Raw genomic sequence first — 20,846 nt, forward strand, 5'->3', positions numbered from 1 at the left:
ATTTCTGTACAGAAGAGGGGCTATTGCACTCTTCTGGCAGCTTGGGAAGAACTCTGTTTTCACCAAACTCCCTTCAAGACAGGATTTTAGTCTTCAGCAGTAAGTTGGACCAAACACTACTTGATTCACTCTAGGCTACAATGCCCAACATCTATTTCCCTGCTGAAGCACAGCCCACCCAGACCTTCAGTGAACACCCAACACTTCCACACTAGAGCTCACAGCAGGCAAGGTTAGTTGCAAAGCAGAAAATGCTCCTGCTATACAGCAGGCAGGCAAAGGGCTGCTGCCCACAAATTGTTAAATAACCCGAAGGTTTTTCAATGACTGAAAACATTCAGATGTTACCCTGCTACATAAAACCCCACAGAGAAAAAAAGAGATTAAAAACCAGAAGGTTTTTTAAGCTGGTATTTTTATTAGAACTCTCTACATAAAGCACCTTTGCCTGCCTTAAACTTACAGTACTTCTCTGAACACTGCTTTTCTGTAACACAGCACAAGATGCTTCAAACTACTCCGCATTTCTTGATTTGGACACTGCCACCTTAACAGCTTGCACAATGGCATCTTTATCAATGCCAAACATCTTCAGGAGCTCAGCTGACTTCCCGCTTCGTGGTACATGAGACACAGCCAAGCGACTGACTGTGATACCAGGCTCACCCACTACGGCAGCACACACTGCTTCTCCAATGCCACCTATGAAAAAATTCAAACACGACATACATCTGTATGCTTCAACAGGCAACATATAGATTGCATGTATATCTGATCCAAAGGTCCCTGCAAGTTAAATCCCCAATTCACATGCTTATAAGTAACATGGATCACAATATATGTCTGAGTTGCCCATTTGTGAAATGAAAACAATTCCCTCTTTCAAAGCCATTCTGAGGACAACCAGCCTGACATTTCTGAAGTACTTACAAATTGGCAGTAAGAAACACATACCCCCAAAGGGCACAGAACTGTCAGGAAGCCCTCACCACTTCAGCATCAGCCACCGAGAGCCAGGTTTAAAAATATATTTAGACTGAGGAGTATTTACAAGCGTACTTAATGTGCTGAAAGTCAACTCCCACCAATCTCAACAGCATTTAAGATCTCCATCTTTTCGCAATGCCTGTACATGCCACTAGGTCCCTCTCTGAGTTATGTAATATATTCACAACCTTTGCTTAGAGCTCAGCTCAGACTGAATCACTGTCAGTCACAGGGACAAAGGACACAACAGGGAACTGCGTGGCAGCATGAGACACACTGGAAGCAGGAGTACTAGGGAAGAAAAAAACACAGGACTGGTGTCAAGAGCTCTGAGACCTGAGAGGAGAGACACCTTGGTGCTGCACTTCAGTTAGGGCGTATCCATGAACGCAGGGCTTTTCACAGCTCTGGGCATGGTGGGATTTAACCAGTCAAACTTAGCCTCCAGCCAGAGGCACCTCCACAGATGCGGCTGGTAAGATCAGCCTGATGTGGCCTTGCAATGCATTCAGGCTTGTGACGCGTGTACACTTGACCTTCCTTGATTGTATCACACAGCGAAAGCTGTGCCAGTGTAAATCACATGTTCATCACCTCAGAGTGTGATGATTTTGCCATCTCGCAAAGCAGCAGAAAAAGATTTGTCCAGAGTTGAAAGAAACTAGAAAATGATGAGGCTCAGGGATGCTATCACCATCCACAGCCTGGAACAAAAGTATGGTGTAACCAGCACTTACGGTAATACCAGATCACTTCAGATACCTGGCAAGAGTGATGTTTCACCTTAAAATAGGATAATCTCATAATATCTACTAATTTCTATTAGTAGATATCTACAGTATCTACTAATGCCGTAGTTCACAGCTGCCCCTTTGCTGATTTCTCCATCTCCCCTAAAAAGGGGCAAGCCTGACATGCAATTCACAACAGCTGCTCTCTGTTTGCATATGGTCTCATCTTCACAGGACATGTTTGCACAGGCAAGCCCCTGAGAACCTGTGCAAACAAGACATGTCAGAGAGCAAGCGGTAGCAGGTTATGGAGTTAACTTCAGCTGGAGGCTGGTCACAAGTGGTATTCCCCAGGGCTCAGTATTGGGGCCAGTTCTGTTTAATATCTTTATCAATGATCTGGATGTGGGGATCGAGTGCACCCTCAGTAAGTTTGCAGATGACATGAAGCTGGGCAGGAGTGTTGACCTGCTGGAGGGTAGGAAGGCTCTACAGAGGGATCTGGACAGGCTGGATCGATGGGCCGAGGCCAACTGTATGAGGTTCAACAAGGCCAAGTGCCGGGTCCTGCACTTCGGTCCCAACAACCCCATGCAACGCTATAGGCTTGGGGAAGAGAGGCTGGAGGCTGCCTGGTGGAAAAGGACCTGGGGGTGCTGGCTGACAGCCAGCTGAATATGAGCTGGCAGAGTGCCCAGGTGGCCAAGAAGGCCAACGGCATCCTGCCTGGCCCATATCAGAAATAGTGTGGCCAGCAGGAGCAGGGAAGTGATTGTCCCCCTGTACTTGGCACTGGTGAGGCTGCACCTCGAGTACTGTGTTCAGTTTTGGGCCCCTCACTACAGAAAAGACATTGAGTTGCTGGAGCATGTCCAGAGAAGGGCAACAAAGCTGGTGAAGGGTCTAGAGAACAAGTCTTATGAGGAGCGGCTGAGGGAACTGGGGTTGTTCAGCCTGGAGAAAAGGAGGCTGAGGGAAGACCTTATCGCTCTCTACAACTACCTGAAAGGAGATTGTAGCGAGGTGGGTGTCGATGTCTTTTCCCAAGTAACAAGTGATAGGACAAGAGGAAATGGCCTCAAGTTGCGCCAGGGGAGGTTTAGATTGGATGTTAGGAAAAATTGCTTCACCAGAAGGGTTATCAAGCATTGGAACAGGCTGCCCAGGGAGGCGGTTGAGTCACCATCCCTGGAGGTATTTAAAAGATGTGGAGACATGGCACTTAGGGACATGGTTTAGTGGTGGACTTGGCAGTGCTAGGTTAATGGTTGGACTTGATGATCTTAAGGGTCTTTTCCAACCTAAATGATTCTATGATTCTAAACAAAATCCTGGCACAGAAGCTGGGGGAGTCTTATAGAGACTAATCCACTTCTCCCAAGAAGCGTTTTATCTTAAAATTTACTTAGGAATCACCTTAGAAATTCCTTCTTGCATGCATCATGCACTTTTTACCCTAGCTTAAGAACACTACAATATACCAGCCACAGATTCTGAAATGGCCTGTAAGCAGGTGAAATGAAGAAACAAAAAAGAGTCCAGTGAGGATGCAAAGTGGTCTGGCTCTTCATAGGCCCTGATCTGCTCTTTTATAGCAGGAGGAGGAATTTATCTCAGAGTGATAGCGGAAACTGCCAAAACCACCTGACTTCAAGCAGCCTGGAATCAAGCTTTTGGACAGAGGGAAAACTTAAGAAACCTGCACAGCAATGGTCTCTCTTGCAATTTAAACTGCAAAGCAGCTGCTGTGAAGCCATTCTGAGAACATTCTGTGCAGAATCACTGCACCACAGCAGGAATTCACAATTTCACTCGGTACAAATAAATCAAGACTTCACTTGGACCAAGCATACAGAAGGGCACCCAAGGCCAAGTTAACCAGAAAGGCAGCCCTGATTAACCCATTATATCTTAGGAAACTTTCAACCCTCAGTGTCATCTTATAATCATAACAGCAATATAAAAGGCTAACCCCTCTCTTTTCCTTTAACTGAATGACAGCATCAGGTCCCATACTTCCCTCTCAGGTCTGGAAAAGCTGTGAGCTCCCAACCCCTGGGGAACAACTGTGTGGGCTGTGACCTCCTGGACCCAGCTCACCTTCATGGTAATGGTCCTCAACAGTGATGATTCTGCCCTTGGTCGCTCTTGCATTTTCAAGTATTGTCTTCTTATCTAGGGGCTTTATAGTGAAGGGATCAATCACACGGATGAATATTTTTTCTGCAGAAATAGAATGAAATTATTTGCAACATGAATTTGGAGAATGCAAGACAATGTAAGCGGTACATCTTTTAGAGCCATTATGACAACTGTCTACACTAACTCCCAGGTATCTGTACCTATGGCTTGTCTATCACGGAACCCAGCCAACCCTAATTTTTGTATGCATTCTTTCTTCACGCACTTTGTGAGATAGTAATATCCATTCATTCCACAGACAAAACACTTGAGGCAGAAAAGCCTTGGATAAGTCACTCAAGGTCACTAGGAGTGCCCATCAGCAAAACAGTAATCTAACTGGCCCTCCCACAGGTAAGAGCAGAATCTAGTCACCAGGAAATCCTTCTTATTCAGACTGTCAATCACGATTTTTTTATCAGACCTTTATTTTGCCTTTAACTTTATTGTCAAGCCAAGCACAAGCGCCTCCTGCTTCTTCGGTCTGTAGACGTTCCCCAGAGAGGGACTTTTTACAAGGGCATGTAGTGATAGGACAAGGGGTAATGGCTTTAAACTGAAAGAGGGTAGATTTAGCTTAGATGTAAGGAAGAAGTTCTTTACTGTGAGAGTGGTGAGGCACTGGAACAGGTTGCCCAGAGAGTTTATAGATGCCCTATATCCCTGGAAGTGTTCAAGGCCAGGTTGGATGGGGCTTTGAGCAACCTGGTCTAGTAGAAGGTGTCCCTGCCCATGGCAGGGCATTTGGAACTAGGTGATATTTGAAGGTCCCTTCCAACCCAAACTATTCTATGATTCTGAATTCTTCATTGCAGGCTGCACACCTATCAGGTATGTCTGTTTGACTCGCACCAGCCCTGATCACGGCGCCCTTAAGGTTGGCATCAAAACCAGAATTTGTCCTGTCATCGTAAGGCAGGCTCAGATCACTTGTTAAAGCTATGTACAAATGGCAATTGTTTATAAAGAATAGCAAATTACATGAGGTTTTGTCTGATCTTGGCTAGCTGAACACTGAGTCAACTCTTATCATACATAAAGAAGCACTATGTTATGCTGACAGTTTTGTGACTGAAGGCTCTTTAGTAGCAAATATATTTTAGGTATTAGACACTGCCTCTATACGATGGGATTATCTCTCCATAGCTGGTTATTCACACTTCCAAGATCAGCAGAGCATCGCAAAGCATGGTAAATGCAGAAAAATAACAATAGTTCTGAAAATACAACTTTCAAAATGTCCTGAGACTGATGGCTCAAGGTCATGACAAAATATCTGTCCACCTAGATACAGCATACAAAGCTACCCATAAGCCACGGGCAGCATTAATTGTATTATCTGTTACTATTCGTCATTTCTTCCTGGGCACATGCTACTGACTCACAGATGGATTTTTGATGTTTTCTTTCTATTCTTATTTCGCTGAAGGATTTTTATCTTTACTGTGAGATGTCAGTGCATTTGAGCACTATCATAGAATTATTGCCTCCCGTGCTAGTTAAAAGTTGATACATTCATTCAAAAAAACAAGTTAGCAGTGAACCCTATCTACACAAAGGCGCTGCATATCAACAGCATTGTGTAAGAGCACACACAGTTGCTGTGGCTCAGCTGACAATCTGTATTCTGTTAACTGGCCCCAGCCTGACTGCATTCTATTAGTGTTGGCACCCTAGCCCACCCAGACAATATGCCAGGGAAGGATCACTCCTGCATCTTACACACTTCCTCTAAGGTTCTGCCTGCAGGGCACTTTCAGACAGATTAGCAGTTCTAAGCAAACTTTGATCTGATCAGTTTGGCAATTTTCATGGCTACTAATGCTGCTAACCTAACTAAAACATACTCAGTTAGGCAAGATTGGCAGATATATACTATGTTGCACTGTATCAGTTTAACAAGTGACTAGCTGTCTGTAGCATTTTAATTAATGTTTACCAGTACAAACCGTGAGCAGTTAGGCTGAGTGGCATTGATTTCTTTGCTAAATGATAAATGATAAAAAAGGAAAAGAAAAAAAAAAAAAGTCAAACCCATAATCTGATCACCTTTTCTCAGCTGCTCTGCTGCAGCCAGAGCCTCATGCAGAGTGACTCCTGCTCCGATCACAGTCACTTGGTCATCCTTACTCTTCAGAACCACCTGCAAGAAAATGTTTCCATGTATTTTTAACAATAAATCTTCCTGATATTTCTAACATTTCTGGAGATTTTATTAAAAGGATCAAATCTTTAGCATTGGAATGCTTTAGAGGGAAAAGGGCTTTTACAAGAGGGACTTTGCATATTTTTTCGGATTCTGTTTATCTGGGCAATATTTACCTTTGCCTGTCCAATATGGAAGTCCTCATTGTTGTTGTAAATGACAGGATTTTCAGGACGACTAGTTCTTATGAAACAAATGCCCTGTTTCCGAAGTAAACATGTTATAAGTTACAAAACCAGAAAGGTGTTGACATTCTAGTTTGTAAACCCTATGAAAAAAATACAGCAAAATGACTTTTTCTGTTTGTCTGGTTTTCACCCTTCTATGTTATTTCTGGTTCTACTGAGTAAACTTCCCCCACCCCCATTAGTCCTTTTTCAGTAGCTGGTTGTTTCAGACATCACAATACAGTTAACCTCTTCTCAGAGCACGCTGATAACTTACAATTTTCTTTCTGATTTCAAGATCTTTATTACTTTTTTCTTCTCTTGTGGAAATGGAAAGTCCTACTTGAGTTAATTAGAATCTTAGAACTTTGCCATACATGTGCAAATTTTACACTAGTAACTTTAAAGGAATAGAAGAAATGCTCAGCTGAAAGCAAGGAAAAATGCTTTCCATCAGTTAATGTTCAGATGCCCTTCCAGAAGAAGTAACAAACCAGTACTTATCTAATCTCTCTCTCATGTTACCTCACACTCCTTCCCCTCCCGCCATCTTTTTTTCACAAACTACATCACATTTGTACACACCAAACTTCCACACTCCTTCACTTAAAAGCTGTACTAGCAAGATTGAAATTTTTCAGATTATTTGCTCCTTTCTCAAGGTAAACTCCTATGGCAGCCTAAAGTACCACCAATCAAGGAGATGATCCAACCCAATCCTACCAATGACATTTGACCATTACTATGTCAAATTAGCTGAAGGTAAGAGAGATCAGAAACTCTGTCACAGCCACATGGGAAGTCTTAGTCGTCTTCAGCCACAGTCCAATTTAACTGCAATCCATCACTGGCAACAGAAGAGCAAAAGATGACCACTGAGACTGTCAACTAGTGTAAGCACTGGCTTTCAGTATCTCCCAAAGATGTAGACTGTCTTAGACTAATTGAGGACCTGACTCCTGAGCTTTCACGTACGGGCACCTGATGATCAAAATCCTCAAGATAAATTTATCTTTCCATATCCAGCTTCGATTTTGACCCCAGAGATATCATACTAGGAGTGTACTTTCTGTAAGTTTGCTGAAGACCAACAAGAGTTACACTTACCCTTATTTCTGAGCTAGTTTAGACCCAAACTGCAATCGCTGTGTAATCATTTACATCTCCCCAAATCTGGCCCACAGCATTCCAGACTGTTCATTCTGCACTAGCCTGGACAGAATGTCTGCAACCTTTCCATGCAAAGAAAACATCCCACTGCCACGCTGGAACCTTTGAAAGAATTTATGTGGGTAGAGACATGCAAGAAACATGCCAGAAGCAACAAAAGTAGTAAAAAAAAAAAAAATTATTTTCTGGCTCAGAAGTACCACGATGCAAACCTTGGTGTTGGCAGCTATTTCCACTGCTTTTTCAGTGGCTACAGCATCGCTAGGGTAAAACACAGTGGCATTGGGAACAGCCCGGAACATGCACAGATCCTCCAGTCCCATCTGAGATGGCCCATCCTCACCTAAAAGAATTAAACCAGGGTTACAAAAGAGTAAATGCACATTTTTGACAATCACTCAATATAGCAGTGAGGTTCAATGTAAACCAGAAAAAAAAAATAAAGTATAAAATCAGGCACACACAGGGCATGCAAGTCTACCTGCTTGAGAAAAGAATCATCTTCTCCTTAAACTTGGAACCATCTAAACAGTAAATACAGATAGAAAGAGACTAAAAAGAAAGAGAACTGGGGTTAAAAAGAAAAAATAGAAAATAAAGTATAACAATAAGACAACACAAAAGGAAGACAACCAAAGCAGGAAGGGTACAGATACAGAAAGAGGGTCACAAGATATCTGAGCATCTTCAGATTTACATGTACTGAGGCTGCACGAGCAAAATTTATACTTTTCAATAGTGTTCCTCTAGATTTAAACTGCTGGGAATGCGAAAGGAGAATTGCATGTGTTCCATCAGAAATGGAGTGAGCACTTGGTACAACTACTCTCAAATTCTTAGGCTCACCTCAAGATTAAATGAAGGGTATGTATTTTTCAATACTACAAAAAGTCTTTTAAAGAGCAATAGGGCATCCATGTTGTTAATTTAACAACTCAAGCGCCTTATGGCATAAACTACAGATCTATAAAAAAGAATTGTTAGCCAGAACATGTGCCATGATTTTTCATAATTAAAGAAACAACCACCACAACACCCCTCTGCCCCCATTGACCTTATGTAACGGTGCTTTGGGAATGGCCCTGTTCCAAACTAACCATGCAAAGAATTTTGAATCCAGTCATGTCACAGCCTGCAGAGGAGAAGCAGGGCAATAAGCCTTCCCACATGCACCCACTACCTGTTACTCAAGAAGGACGAGTTCACGAGGAAGGAGGAGGGTATTTTCATAAGAGCAGCACAAAACTCTGAAGAACTTTAAACATGTTAAAGAAATCAATCATTGAACTCTGCCACTATACATTACTAATAAAGTAACCATGAACCATGAAAAGAGAGTGTCTCGGCTTTCAGTCATGACTTGAAAAAAATTCTCAACATCATAGTTTCTAAATCTGTATGCACTCTGACTGAACGAGTGGGATCTCAGTGGGCATAAAATGCACCCACACAATGTATACATAGAAGAAAAGTGAAATTATGAACAAAATTAACAGGTACCTGAATCAGAATCTTACCCAAGGTAAAGAGAGTACTCGCGCTTGTCCTACTTTTGCTAACATGGTGCCAAAAATACCAGCATTCACAGCTCATACTAGTAATTTACAGATTAGCACTAAGTTGAGTTCAGCCCCAAGTGCACATCTTTACAAAAATCCTGATTTACATGGTTTTAGAGTAACGCAGATCAAGAGAGTAATTTTCAATTACATCTGCAAAACCTTCATTTATAGCTTAATAAAAAAATGTGAGTGCTTAATACGAACAGTATCAAACATCTAGAATATACAAATTGTTGTTGAAACAACTGGTATTTCTATTTTTGACACATGTACACTATGATTTCTTTCCCTATATGTTCAGTTTGGAAAATACAAATTTTCCATTATTCTCTTACAACCTTGAAAACATATTTAATATTTCATTAGATGCTTTGGTCCATCAGCAACTATTGGTCTAGGAGTGAACTTAGTACAAGTTCGGAAGGTCACTGTGATAGTTATTTCTCATAAATTTAACAGGTCCAAATTTCAATGCAGCAGAAGCCCAGGTCTACGTAGAACTGCGTACATAAAACTTCAATTTTCACCACAGATCCAGTTAGGATTCTGAATTTCATGCAGGCCCAAAGTTCTAATAGGAAGTACCCTAATTCATACCCTTCCATTTAAAATTGAATTTTCTACCTGCTAAAGGATTTCTCTGAATTACTTTCTTTTACAACTCAGTTGCAAAACTTTGGGTTCAAATTCTTTTTTGAAAATCAAGAGTTGAGGCCTGAATCAGATTTGTAACTCAAACAAATTTATAAATCTAAATATGCACTTCACAATCACAGCTCCCAGCAGAACATTTCAAGCGCTGAAAATTGAAACTTGGAAGTGTGGTTCTAGGAGACAATTCAGGTAACCCAAAGGAGTTTTATCTTCTTAAATGAGCAAAGACCAAAGCTAAGTGGCTTTTACACCAACACCCTTTGCTGCTTGCTAAAAGACTTAAACTGGCTTGAACTACACTGCGATGAGGTGAGAGGACTGATTTCAAAAAGAAAAGAGGATTGTAATAGAATCCCTCCCTCAATGACATATACAAGCCATAATCTGATATACTCAGTCTCCACTACTAAAGCATACTCTATACTGCTGCAAGTTAAGTTTGCGGTTCTGGATGAGACTACACACGTTTATGAAGCATCTTTACATCTTTACCAATATTACAGGTCAAACTTACTATTTTGCTTTAAACAAAAAAACCCAACCCTCCTCCAAACCATACTGTTAGCCAAAACTATTAAATCAACTGAAAAGTTGATGGATGCAGAGAGCCTTAATTTACTACCCCTGTCAGTTCTCCCTCTCTTTCTTTTCCCTTATATAAATACCTAAAGGTTTTTCAAGCATGAATGTCTACTGGTATTTTCCTTCTTGGTATGCAAGTCTGCTCCTGTTTTCATGGGTGATGTCTATGCATTTCATTAAAAAAAACACAAAACTCCCTCCTCTCCCTCAAACCAAATTCAAAACCCAATATGATCCAACATGTATCAAACAGTTATGTTGTGAAGCAAAGACCAGAGAAGGTAATGCTAGTGAGGGCCTTCAGCCTGTTGCTCTGAGATGTGCTGGCTACACTGCAGCATGCTTTAAGTCTTACAGAGAGGAGCCAGGGGCTCTGGAGGTAACAGGAGCCAAGAGGGAAACAGCAGTGAAATACCTCAAAGGAGTTAAAGGGTGTTCCTCTAAGAAGGTGACACGGCTGACAGCCCAGATGAAGTGCCTCTACACCAATGCAAGCAGCATGGGCAACAAACAGGAGGAGTTGGAAGCCACCACGCTGCTAGAAAGCTACGACCTAGTTGCCATTACTGAAACTTGGTGGGACAAATCCCATGACTGGATTGCAGCTATCGATGGCTACAGGCTGTTAAGAAGGGACAGGTGAGGAAGGAGGGGCGGAAGCATTGCCCTCTACATCAAGAAATGAATAGAGTGTGAAGAGCTGTCTCTGAAGAATAGCCATGAGCAGGTTGAAAGTTTATGGGTAAGAACCAGAGACCGAGGCAACAAAGGGAACCTTGTGGTTGGTGTCTAGTACAGGCTGCCCGATCAAGAACAGCCTATTGACAAAGCCTTCTTTGCCCTCCTCCAGCTACAGGAGGCATCACTCTCATAGGCTCTTGTCCTGCTGGGGGACTTCAACCACCCTGACATCTGCTGGAAAAGTAGCACGGCGAGCTGTAGGCAATCCTGGAGACTCCTGGAATGCACTGAGGATAACTTCTTAAGCCAGGTAATAGACAGCGCTACCAGAGGGGATGCAATACTGGACCTGTTGGTCACCAACACAAGTGAGCTAATCAGTGATGTCAAGACTGGAGACAGCCTGCCTGGGCTGCAATGATCATGCACTGGTGAAGTTCACAGTCCTGAGGGATAAGGGTCAGATGAAGAGCAAAGTCAGTACCCTGAATTTTAGGAAAGCAAAATTCCAGCTCTTTGAGGAGTTAGCCAACAGGACCTCTGGGAACCTGCCAGGGACGAGGGAGCAGAACAGAGCTGGTAGATCTTTAAGGACACTTCCCATAGACTGCATGAGCTCTCGATCCCCAGGTGTAAGAAACCAGAAAAGGAAGGAAAGAGACCGCCATGGATGAGTCAAGACCCGCTGATCAAACTAAAAGGCAAGAATGAAATGCACAGGCAGTGGAAGCAGGGACAGGTATCCTGGGAAGAGTATACGGACACTACTTGGTTGTATAGGGATGGGGTCAGGAAGGCCAAGGCCCAGCTGGAGCTGAACTTGGCAAAGGATGCAAAGAATAATAAGAAGGGCTTCTACAGATATGTCAGCCAGAAAAGGAAGGTCAAAGAAAGCATACTCCCTCAGTGAGCAAGACTGGCAAACTGGTAACAACAGACAAGGAGAAGGCTGAGGTACTCAACAACTTTTCTGCCTCAGTCTTCACTGGCAATCTCTCTTCCCACACCTCTCGAGTGGATGGACCACAAGATGGGGACTGGTGGAGCAAAGTCCCTCCCACTGTAAGAGAAGATCAGCTTTGTGACCACCTGAGAAACATGAACATACATAAATCTATGGGACCTGATGAGATGCATCCCAGAGCCCTGAGGGAATTGGCTGATGTAGTTGCCAAGCCACTCTCCATAATATTTGGAAAGTCATGGCAGTCAGGTGAAGTCCCTGGTGAGTGGAAAAAGGGAAACACTACACCCATTTTTAAAAAGGGTAGAAAGGAGGACCCTAGGAACTACCAACCTATCAACCTTACCTCTGTGCCTGGGAAGATCATGGAACAGATCCTCCTAGAAGCTATGCTACAGCACATAGAGGACAGGCAGGTGAACTGAGACAGCCAGCACAGCTTCACCAAGGACAAGTCCTGCCTGACCAACCTAGTGGCCTGCTATGATGGAGTAAACTACATCAGTGGACAAGGGAAGAGCTATGGATGTCATCTATCTGGACTTCTGTAAGGCCTTTGACATGGTCCCCCACAACATCCTTCTCTCTAAATTGGAGAGATATGGATTTGATCAGTGGACTGTTCGGTGGATGAGGAATTGGTTGGATGGTCACATCCAGAGGGTAGTGGTCAACGGCTCAATGTCCAGATGGAGATTTGTGACAAGTGGTGTCCCTCAGGGGTCCGTACTGGGACCAGTACTGTTTAATATCTTCAGTGACACAGACAGTGGGATCAAGTGCACCCTCAGCAAGTCTGCAGATGACACGAAGCTGAGTGGTGCGGTTGACACAGCTGAGGGACGGGATGCCATCCAGAGGGCCCATGTGAACCTCATGACGTTTAACAAGGCCAAGTGCAAGGTCCTGCACATGGGTTGGAGCAACCCGTGGTATCAATACAGGCTGGGGGATGAAGGGATAGAGAGCAACCCTGCGGAGAAAGATTTGGGGGTACTGGTGGATGAAAAGCTGGACATGAGCTAACAATGTGCACTCGCAGCCCAGAAGGCCAACTGTATCCTGGGCTGCATCAAAAGAATTGTGGCCAGCAGGTCAAGGGAGGTGATTCTTGCCCCTCTACTCTGCTCTGGTGAGACCCCACCTGGAGTACTGCATTCAGCTCTGGAGCCCTCAGCACAGGAAAGACATGGACCTGTTGGAGTGGTCCAGAGGAGGGCCACAAAAATGATCAGAGGCATGGAACACCTCTCCTATGATGACAGGCTGAAAGCATTGGCGTTATTCACCCTGGAGAAGCGTAGGCTCCAGGGCAACCTTATTGTGGCCTTCTAGTACTTAAAGGGGGCTTTTAAGAAAGATGGGGACAAACGTTTTAGTAGAGCCTGTTGTGATAGGACAAGGGGTAATGGTTTTAAACTGAAAGGGGGTAGATTTAGACTAGATATAAAGACGACATTTTTTACAATGAGGATGGTGAAACACTGGAACAGGTTGCCCAGACAGGTGGTAGATGCTCCATCCCTGGAAACATTCAAGGTCAGGTTGGACAGCAGTCTGAGCAACCTGATCTAGTTGAAGATGTCCCTGCTCATTGCAGGGGGGGTTGGACTAGATGACCTTTAAAGGTCCCTTCCAACCCAAACTATTCTAGGATTCTATGATAGAATAGAATTACATAACAGTGTCACAGTTTAATTAGTACTTTGAGGTTTCTGGTTTTTTTAATCAACACATTAACTGCTCAGTAGTAAGAAATACTGAGGTAAGCTGAAGCAATTATTTCAAATCAGTGACCTTCAAAGGCATAATAAAACAAAAATATTTATTCCTTGTAAAGTGTTTTCTAGATTGGTGGACAAGAGCATCTGTGCAAGAATAAGTATCATTAGTTTCTCATTTTAGGGACTGGGAAACAAAGCTACAGTAAGCACACCACTATCCTCATCACAGAGGACGTCAACTGGAGAGATGGAAAGGAACCTAAGCTCCTCACTTTCAATCCAATCCCTTTATATCACTCTATACTTGTAGAGGAGAAGGGAAAAGTCCTATTTAATAAGGCCAAACTGATAAAAGAGAAAAAAAGCAGAGAAGCTGATGAAGGCTTAAAAATCTCATTCTTTTCAAATACGTGTCTGATAAAATTGCAAATATGACTTCTTCCTATAAACAGTGCCACTGTTATACCATCACAGCTGTATTACTGATTGTCTCCACAAAGCATTATCAGTTCGACTGCCAGACACTTATCACTAAAGGGATAGGAACTGCTGATAAATAAGTCAAGGCTGCCCTTACCAATAGAAACACCGCAGTGTGACCCACAGAGATTGATGTTACTCTCGGAGATGGCAGCCATACGGATCTGGTCAAACGCCCGTGTGAAGAAGGTAGCAAAGGTGCTGGCAAAAGCAACAGTTCTGTCACGAGTGGCACAACCAACTGCAATGCTCACCTGAAAAGAGGGAGATTGTACAAGAACAGTGAATTCCTCATTTGTCAATTGTTTCCAAGAGATCATCTGTGGGACTTCCTACTGCAAAACTTTAGCAAAAAGCTTTCAATGCAGATAAAAAAAGATCTCTGTCCAGTCCTGCTCCTAATTGTTGGCCTTTCCAAAAAGAAAAGGAGGCAACTCACTCACCAAGTATCTATCCTCTAGCATCTCATCTGCTCCTTGCCTCAACTGCTAGCTGTTGTTGTTGATCCTTATTGGCAGCTTCTTTTCTTTATCTGCTCCAAGCAGCCATTCAGAGAGTTTTAAGACTTATCCCCCTCTTTCTTTTCCTGGATCAAAGGCTTACACTTTCAGTCCAAAGGACATGGTTTTACTACCTCCAGCAGACAAAAATTATCATACTAAATGGGAATAGATTTACCTGTGTTATTTGGACTGGTATTTACTAAAAGGGCCCTTCTTCAGCAAGATGCAAATTAGAACAAGGTCCTTAAATTGTTTACTGCTACATTTACCCCATACATTTATTTTATACAGAAATTGTTCTGCTCTTTGTGGCAAATTTCTCCTAAGCTGATGTAAATCCAAAATGCCTGACTCAATCTCATGAAACTGCCCTAGTATAAAATTTACAAGAGACAGCCCATGGGTTCTTTGGTTATAAATCATTAAAGACAACAACAAATTTCTGCCTGAATTTGTGTCTTTAATTTCATTTGCTTCAGTGAACGCATACAGGTGGCAACCAAAGACTCAAACAGATGAGTTATCAAATTATTTTAGTCCTTTCTGTACAAGTGTCATCAGGCTAAATTTATTAACTGTTTCTCTGTCCCCATCTTTATACCCCAGTCTAGTGTAGAACTCATTGTCACATTGTGACATTCCATTTCTTGTGAAGGAAAAAAAACACCTAAAAAGTCTTTTCAGAGTTAAATCTCTACTAATCACACTGTGGAAAGTATTACTGTTGTTTACATGTTGCCATGTCCTTGTGTTCTACTGAAACACAGACAATATGACCACAAAAATAAAAAGAAAAAAAGCGGTGGATTTAGGAAACAATGATTAGAAGCACTCCTGTTGTATTATATTTGTAAGCTTTTGCCATAGCCTAGTTTTTCCCTAAGAAGTGAACAAGTCAAATTAAATATCCATGAATACACATATGAAAAACAAGTATTAAAACCCCACTCTCTGAAGACTCAGACTGAATGGTCTCAGATCCTGCTGTGTAATATCAGTATTTCATACAACCAAGAGACCGGTTACCATGTTCTGTTCAGCAATGTAGCATTCAATGTAGCGATTCGGATGTTCTTTCTTAAAAAGCTCTGAGAAGGTGGAGTTCTTTGTGTCTCCATCCAAAGCAATCACTCGATCATTAGCATGGCCCAGTTTTGCAAGTGCAACACCGTAAGCTTTGCGGGTAGCCCACTAGGAAAAGAAAAATATAGCAGTACTGTTATAATTTTCTGTTTCTAGAAGCTTTTTTTTTTTTCCCATTTTCTTGTTTTACCATGAGTGCATGCACATACAACTAAAAAAAACCACAAAACACAACCAGAAACATTTTAAATGTTAGCAGTACTAAAAGTACATATGAGAACACAGAAGAGTAAATAAAAAAGGAAAAATACAGTGAAGCATCAGGACACACATCTGTGCTGAAATCAGCAACTCCCTACCAATCCAGCTAGGATATTTTGAAAACCTTGGTTTCCAATCATGGAAATTCACTGAACCTCATGGAGTATCTTTAATTTTAAATACACATAAAATAGTTTGGATAATTGATAATGATCACAAAATGAAGAAGAGTGATTTGAGTCTTGATACTTTAATATATACTTTCAATACCCACTGAGTTGAATGTCTGTGTCACACCACAGAGGTAGGTGTTTTGCAGGATACTCAAAATAGGAGAGTAGAGGTGGGTAGTTGAAATCGTGGCAAGGGATAACACAAAACCTCCTGCCATCCATTAAGCAGTCTCGCACTTCAAAGATATCTGACAAACAGTGACAAAGGAGGGGACTACCTTTTCTCCCACTTTGTAAGTTGGTGGAGATGGCATCTTAATATTTCTAATATTTACTACAGGTGCATCTTCTTCCGGGAGGGCTGGAGAAAGCTTTTTCTTATTTTGGATTTTGTCATCTATTTCCTGAATGACTTGTTCAGCCATGTTTTTTGGAAGGGGCTTTCCATGCCAGCTTTCCTTATCTTCAACACCTGTGTATTTAAAAATCACATTTTTAGCTGCAGATTTTACCCAAATAAAAGTGCAGTGGAGTGTGACAGTCTAGCATAGTCTTCCAAGGAAGAACTTCCTTATTATTGCTACTGTAAACAACTACAATAGTATTCAATTACATTAAGACAGACATGTTTAAATACATAAGAGAAATAGTCAAATTCCATATATTCCAAACCAGTGATGAAATTCCAGCATATACTGAATTGTACTGATTTTTTTCCAGCAAATACTGAAATTGTTTTTAAATTGGTACCTAAAAGACCTGGTCCATAAGTGTGGCAAGAAGTAAACAGCAAATCAGTGTGAACAATTAACATGAAATTTCAACAGTTAGGCCTAAATAAACAAACTTAGCTAAGTTTCAAACAACAGTTAACCAAGCTGTCTAATTCAAACAAGACCTGACATTTTACAGCTTTATTTTAATAGATTCTGATGACTCTTATCTTTGGGCACCTGGCACTAACAGCAAAATTACCTCTCCGGGTGATATGCTGCTTTTCACTGAGTAAGTCACTAAGAATAATGAATTTTGCTTGCTTACTCAATGGAAAGGAATGAAGATATTGACTCCTGTTATTAACATTTATCTGGTCAGAAAGACAAATTTACAGAGTGCTGCTAAAAGCTGTAGCTGAACAGAATCATGGCAACCCCTGACACACTGAATATGCATTCACTCCATTCTGTGGATACAATAGCTAGCACACATCTCACCTGCAAGAACCAAAAGCATTTTCTTAGCACTAACGCTGTTGAGAAGTATAAAGAGTTTGAAAGACTTTCTGCATTTTATTGCTGAAATGTGTACATACACATCTGTCCCCTAGACAATGACATTTAGGTAAGTTTCATACCACGTGAAAACTACAAAAGGACCTTAGAGGCACCACAAACTCCAGAATTCCAACAGCTGCTAACCTATGAAATAATTTCAATGGACTACTGTATCCTGTATCTCAATGAATTACACATCAGATCATACGAAATAACCTTAGTTGACCAGGTAGCTTATGTACCATGTCTCATGCAGCTTTGTCAAAACTGTAAATACAGCATCCCTCCTCATTTTCTATGCATTTATACTGTCTGGCTGGTAATAAGCACACCCAGTTATCTGCAACACAGGGAGAAGAGAGCTTCTGTGACAAAGTTACTCCCTTCTCAGAGTAGTCTCTGTGAGTCTAGGGATCAAGAGCAAGCCAAGAAGGGTGCCCTCTTTCGCTAGGGCAATTTTCAAGACCAAGTCATACAGTCCAATGTTCCCTCCTGCCCCCAGCCATCTTCCAGACTAGAAAAGACTTTTTAAAGAATAACAACTCAAGTACAGCTGACAGCAGAGGAAATCCTGCTCTGCAACTGGGGATCTGCAAAAGCCCAGTCAACATGGAAGTGCACCTGGCTGGATAATGTCAAGAACTGATAGCCACATCTTTGCCTGCTTCCAATGAAGCGTCAATCTAATGTCCTCCATAAGAAAAGGCAACAAAGGAAAAAAACAATAGGGTAAAACTCTGAGTTTTCAGGTTGTATGGTAGTATGATCAAGTAAAAAAGTTGATAGGATACCAACCTTTTTCTAACGTATGACATATTAAACTTCTGTATTTTTTAATGACTGCATCTTTATTGCAGCACTACCTACATATTATTATATACACACATATATGCAAAGCAATAGATGTTTTATTACCTGATATGCCTTTGCCTTTAAAAGTCTTTGCAATGATAGCCGTTGGCTGATGTTTGGCCTGGCCAAAGGCTTTGCAAAGTTCCTCCACACTGTGTCCATCAACAATGATAGCATGCCAGCTAAGAACACAAACAGATCAACTGTTTCTAAAGGGTTTTATCATGTGACACTCTTTGGTAGTTAGCAATAACAATAACGAATACTAACTTCATTCTAATGCAGTGTCTTTTTAAGAGACCCAAAGTATGCCAGAAACATGAACTAGCATTAATTTCAGATCACAAAATATCATAGTCCCTTTTTTACCATGCAAAATGAGTCACAGAGGGATTAACAGCTACTAGTAAAATTCACAGCCCACAGATAACTAAGTTATCCTACATTTCTTCAGACATAACAGCCATTTTTAATCACAAGAGCAAATCAAACATCTAGAAATCAATTAAAAAACTGACAATGAAAGTTTATTAAAATAATAAAAATGCTCCACCATAATTTGCATGGCTGCTATTGTATCTGACAGTTTATCATGGATTTTTGCATCTACATAGAAATATACATTTCTAAAATAAATGAAAGCCAATACACAAAGAATTCTCTTACGAGTAATGGTTTCCGCGCCCTTTTTTCTGATCTACTTGCTATGACAGTATATTTGGTCACACAAACAATTATGAAATCTGTATTTAATGTGATAAAAACTGCTTTAAGATACTCTAACAAATTTATCTAAGTAAGTAGACCTTTTATTTTTCCTCTAAACTAAAAATTCTGCCACTTTTAATATTCCTGCTGTACTAATAACAACAACCAATATCAGGCATTATGAAAGACCGTCTTTCTTGGTGATGGTATCCTTTAGAGCTGAAAGCTCATTTGAAAAATTCTGAAATGCAAATAAAACATACAGTTTCAAATTGGAGGCTATACTGAACTTCTTCCAATCACATACCCAAAGGCTTCACAGCGTTTCTGGTAAATTTCAACATGATGCTGCAGAGGGGCAGGGTCACTTTGTCCAAGACGGTTAACATCAAATATAGCAACAAGATTATCAAGCTTGTAAAATCCAGCAAAGGCCATTGCCTCCCAAACAGACCCTTCAGATAACTCTCCATCTCCAAGCAGACAATACACTCGATAGCTAGAAGAAATTAAAAAAAAAGAAAAATTAGCACAATTAAATCAAAAGCAAAACCCCTCTAACAGTTCATAGTGAGAATTTGCTGCTTTGTCTATCCCAAACGTAACTCCCATTGCTCAATGCATTCACCTCAGATAACCTTAAATAACCTTAGACAAACTAAATTAAAATACTTTTGAGCTGTTACACATGAAAAAAATAAGATGAGAAATACTGTACTCCTTTTCAAACCTTGGTCTCAAAAAAATCAGGTCTTAAGCTTTTGCAAGGCTTGAATGAACAAGCCCATTAAATCCTGTCATTGTGACTCAGCAAGATCACTAACAATGCGTGAAAGGTTACTGTCTGCTTCCTCATTCCTACCATATACTCTCTGGAAGGACGACCAATAATTTAACTTCAGGAAACTATAAATTGGGGATGAACTCAACTACAGATTAAAGCATGTTGCATAACCAAATTCAGAATCAGGAAAAAGATAACCAACATGATATGACTTTGTAGACTATTTCTCCGAACACTGAAGCTTTTTATTTAGGTAAAACTCAGTTAGCAGGAGTACTGTCTGATCTCTACAGAATTCAGCCACTGTATTTTTCTTTTATCATCACTCTCTTTTTTTTGGATGACAAAGCTTTATAAATGGTTATTACCTATTAAAATTAAAAAAGAATAGTAAATTAGCCTTCAAATATATAATCTTAAAACAAAATAATCAAGATAGCTGTTAGCGATTTTTTTTTTACTAGACATTAAGCTATAACAGACTTTTGATCTGAATCCCACCTGCCTTTGGCTAAATCTGAACTCCTACATAAGCTGCTCCCCAGTACTCCACACGCAAGACCACCTTTTTCTTGTGTCATGTAAGCACTGGTTAGATTTTTTCCACACGTAGCATCTGCTAAACTCAATTAAAATCAGCAAGTCATCTTTCACAGAAATGATTTCAAGCTAGTGAAGTGTAGGACACATTAACTGGGCAGCCTATCCTCGAATGTACTAGAACTGTCACATAAAATATATCAACTACATCAGGCTATTTTCCTCCTCATACAGATTTGCCTTTAGACATCTACTTTTCTTGTGCACAAAACAAATGGCAGAAGCAGACATTTTTGTCTCTATGGAGTCGAGTGCATTTCTGATAATATTTTGAAGCCCTACTTTATGATTCAGTGGTGCTATTATTGACCATAACAGTTCCTTATCTAGATACATGTTCTCCATTATTTGTCATCTGACTTTGAACAGATGCATCTCTAGTTTGTGTCTTCCTTCTAAAGGGACACATACCAGTCTCAAAATGGCTATCAATTACTCTTTGGAAGTTAGAGGCTGCTCCAACAACTTATGTCTTCTCTGTTCAGGAACATCACCTTGCAATGTTGTCAGGTTACAAAA

At 41.1% G+C, this 20,846-nt stretch overlaps 1 protein-coding gene across 1 annotated transcript in view; it reads right to left on the reverse strand.

Moving 5' to 3' along the window:
* Positions 1 to 396: 396 nt before the first annotated feature.
* The window catches only part of TKT (transketolase), a 28,856-nt gene continuing 8,406 nt past the window's right edge, over positions 397 to 20,846 (reverse strand). The window contains exons 5-14 of the mRNA XM_052778963.1: positions 19,251 to 19,442; positions 18,299 to 18,417; positions 16,388 to 16,581; positions 15,619 to 15,783; positions 14,187 to 14,343; positions 7,655 to 7,785; positions 6,222 to 6,305; positions 5,949 to 6,042; positions 3,819 to 3,941; positions 397 to 702 (exon numbers count right to left, since the gene is read on the reverse strand). Of these exons, the coding sequence (XP_052634923.1) occupies positions 515 to 702; positions 3,819 to 3,941; positions 5,949 to 6,042; positions 6,222 to 6,305; positions 7,655 to 7,785; positions 14,187 to 14,343; positions 15,619 to 15,783; positions 16,388 to 16,581; positions 18,299 to 18,417; positions 19,251 to 19,442 (1,447 nt within the window). The 3' untranslated portion in view covers positions 397 to 514. The remainder of the gene's footprint in view (positions 703 to 3,818; positions 3,942 to 5,948; positions 6,043 to 6,221; positions 6,306 to 7,654; positions 7,786 to 14,186; positions 14,344 to 15,618; positions 15,784 to 16,387; positions 16,582 to 18,298; positions 18,418 to 19,250; positions 19,443 to 20,846) is intronic.

Source organism: Harpia harpyja, chromosome Z (genome assembly GCF_026419915.1).
Source record: "Harpia harpyja isolate bHarHar1 chromosome Z, bHarHar1 primary haplotype, whole genome shotgun sequence".
Classification (NCBI taxonomy): Eukaryota; Metazoa; Chordata; class Aves; order Accipitriformes; family Accipitridae; genus Harpia; species Harpia harpyja.